The sequence below is a fragment of the Dromiciops gliroides genome, chromosome 2 (assembly GCF_019393635.1).
Source record: "Dromiciops gliroides isolate mDroGli1 chromosome 2, mDroGli1.pri, whole genome shotgun sequence".
In the NCBI taxonomy this organism is placed as follows: domain Eukaryota; kingdom Metazoa; phylum Chordata; class Mammalia; order Microbiotheria; family Microbiotheriidae; genus Dromiciops; species Dromiciops gliroides.
Genome location: NC_057862.1, coordinates 622,334,414 through 622,336,708, shown reverse-complemented (window position 1 = coordinate 622,336,708; position 2,295 = coordinate 622,334,414). Strand labels below are relative to the sequence as shown.

Genomic DNA, 2,295 nt, shown 5'->3' with positions numbered 1-2,295 from the left:
GAACTGAACAAGTATGAATGCAGATCAAAGAATATTTTAAATTTTTTTACTTTATTTTCATTTGGGTTTTTTGACTCGGTTTTCTTTTACTATGTGGCTAACATGGAAATATGTTTTGCATGATTGCACATGTATAATCTATATGAAATTGCATGTCTTTTCATAAAGGATGGAAGTGAAAAATTGGGAGAGAATAAAATTCAAATTTCAGAAAACAAGTGAAAAGATTGTTTTTAAATGTAATTGAAAAAATTCATATAAATACATACATATATGTGTGTTTATGTAAATATGTATGTGTATATACATATATATATATATATATATAATTTTTAAAATAAATTTGTGGAACACCAAGAAGGAGATTCTTTGGGCACAGGTTTTCCTCACATTGACTCATGCATGAGATATATGGAATTAAGCACCTTCAGGTTTCCCCAAAAGTTTTCTCAAGGCCATTTTTACTTCCTTATTCCTCAGGCTATAGATGAGAGGATTGAGGGCAGGTGTGCAAACCACATAACACACAGAAACAATCTTAATATATTCTGGAGAGGATAGAGATTTAGGCTTTAAGTAAAGAGACATTATCGGCCCAAAATAAAGTGTAACAACCAGAAGGTGAGAAGAGCAAGTAGAAAAGGCTTTTCTGCATCCCTGGGCAGAGCGAATTCTCAGGACAGCAATGATGATGTGTGCATAAGAAAGAATGATGAATGTGATAGGGCACAAAAGGGTGAAGATACACAGAACATGCATGACCAACTCTGCATGGGTCGTGTCAGTACAAGAGAGGTGCAGTAGGGCAGGCATTTCACACAAGAAATGATTGATAACATTGTTCTGGCAGAATGAGAGCTGGAATGTGGTAACTGTGTCTACTATGGATAACATAAAGCCACCCAACCACGACCCAGCAGCCAACATCCCACAGATTCCCCAGTTCATTGTGACTGAGTATCTTAAGGGGTCTCGAATAGCAACATAGCGATCATAGGCCATCACTGAAAGGATGTAGCACTCTGCAATGCCAAAGGACAGGAATGTGTAGACTTGTATGACACAGCAAGAGTAGGAGATGGACTTTCTCTCTGCCAAGAAGTGTACTAGCATCTGTGGAAACACAGAGGATGTGAAACCTATTTCTATGCTGGATAAATTAGTGAGGAAGAAGTACATAGGTGTGTGGAGGCGTGAATCCCTCAATATCAGCAACATAATGAGCAGGTTCCCCAGCAAGATCATCAGGTAGATCATGAGGAAGAGCAAGAACAGGTGCACCTGGAGCTCAGGCCAGCTGGAGAGCCCAAGGAGGATGAACTCAGTCACTGACGTGAGGTTGCTGCTCTCCATCTTGTTTATGGGTCTACTGAAAGAACATGGAAAGTTATGGCTACAAAGCATTTTATATTCCTGTTTTCCTCTTGCTGGAACTACTGGGAGAACATATAAAGACTATTAGGTCATATGTATGTATTGCTTAATTATTATAAATCACTCCATATCCATTATCTCACATTATTCTCATTGTAACCATGCAAAGCAAGTAGGATATTGATGTTATTATCATCTTAATTTTTTGATACTGAAGATAATGAGGCTCGGAAAGTTAAGTGACTTTCAAATTGTTTCACAACTAATAAGTAGATCTGACTCTATTTCTCCATAAATCCTGACCTCTAAACCTATCCCTATTCTCCATATTCACCAAAGATTATCTAGTCTCTTACATCACTGAGATCAAAGGCATCCAATGAGAACTTCTCAAACTTCCCTCCCCTCTCCCCTGGAACATAGCAATAAACACCCTTCTTTTTTGGAAAATGAACTAAACTTCTTACACAAGGCTAATCTCTTTCTCTTCATCAAGGATTCCATTAAGGAGAAGCAATTTTGTTTAAGGTCTAGAGAACTGGACTGAGAATTAGGAGGGTAGTGAAACTCACTAGCTGTATAGCTGATTAGGCAAGTCACCTGGCAACTCTCTGTGTTTCAGTTCCTCAATTATTAAATGGGGAAATGATACTGGTAATATTTAGCTCATAGAATTATAAAGATAATTATTTATAACACTAAAAAAATCTATATAAATCTAGAAGCTGAAAAATGGCACAAGGTGACCAAGACTAATCACTTGCTTCTACTTGCCACTACCTTTATATAGATGAAACTACATCACTTATCATGTTACATAAGTGGATCTTTCTGTAGACCTCTACATAAAGTGGTTTTTATTTAATTTGAATTCGCCAGTATTGGGAAAGGATAGAGGCAGGGAGGGAAATAGGAAGGATC

The 2,295-nt window shown here is 37.3% G+C and overlaps 1 protein-coding gene across 1 annotated transcript; it reads right to left on the bottom strand.

Moving 5' to 3' along the window:
• Positions 1 to 417: 417 nt before the first annotated feature.
• LOC122739401 (olfactory receptor 1019-like) lies at positions 418 to 1,353 on the bottom strand. Its single transcript, XM_043981158.1, has one exon. It carries the CDS (start codon positions 1,351 to 1,353, stop codon positions 418 to 420), a length of 936 nt encoding a protein of 311 aa, XP_043837093.1.
• Positions 1,354 to 2,295: the final 942 nt, after the last annotated feature.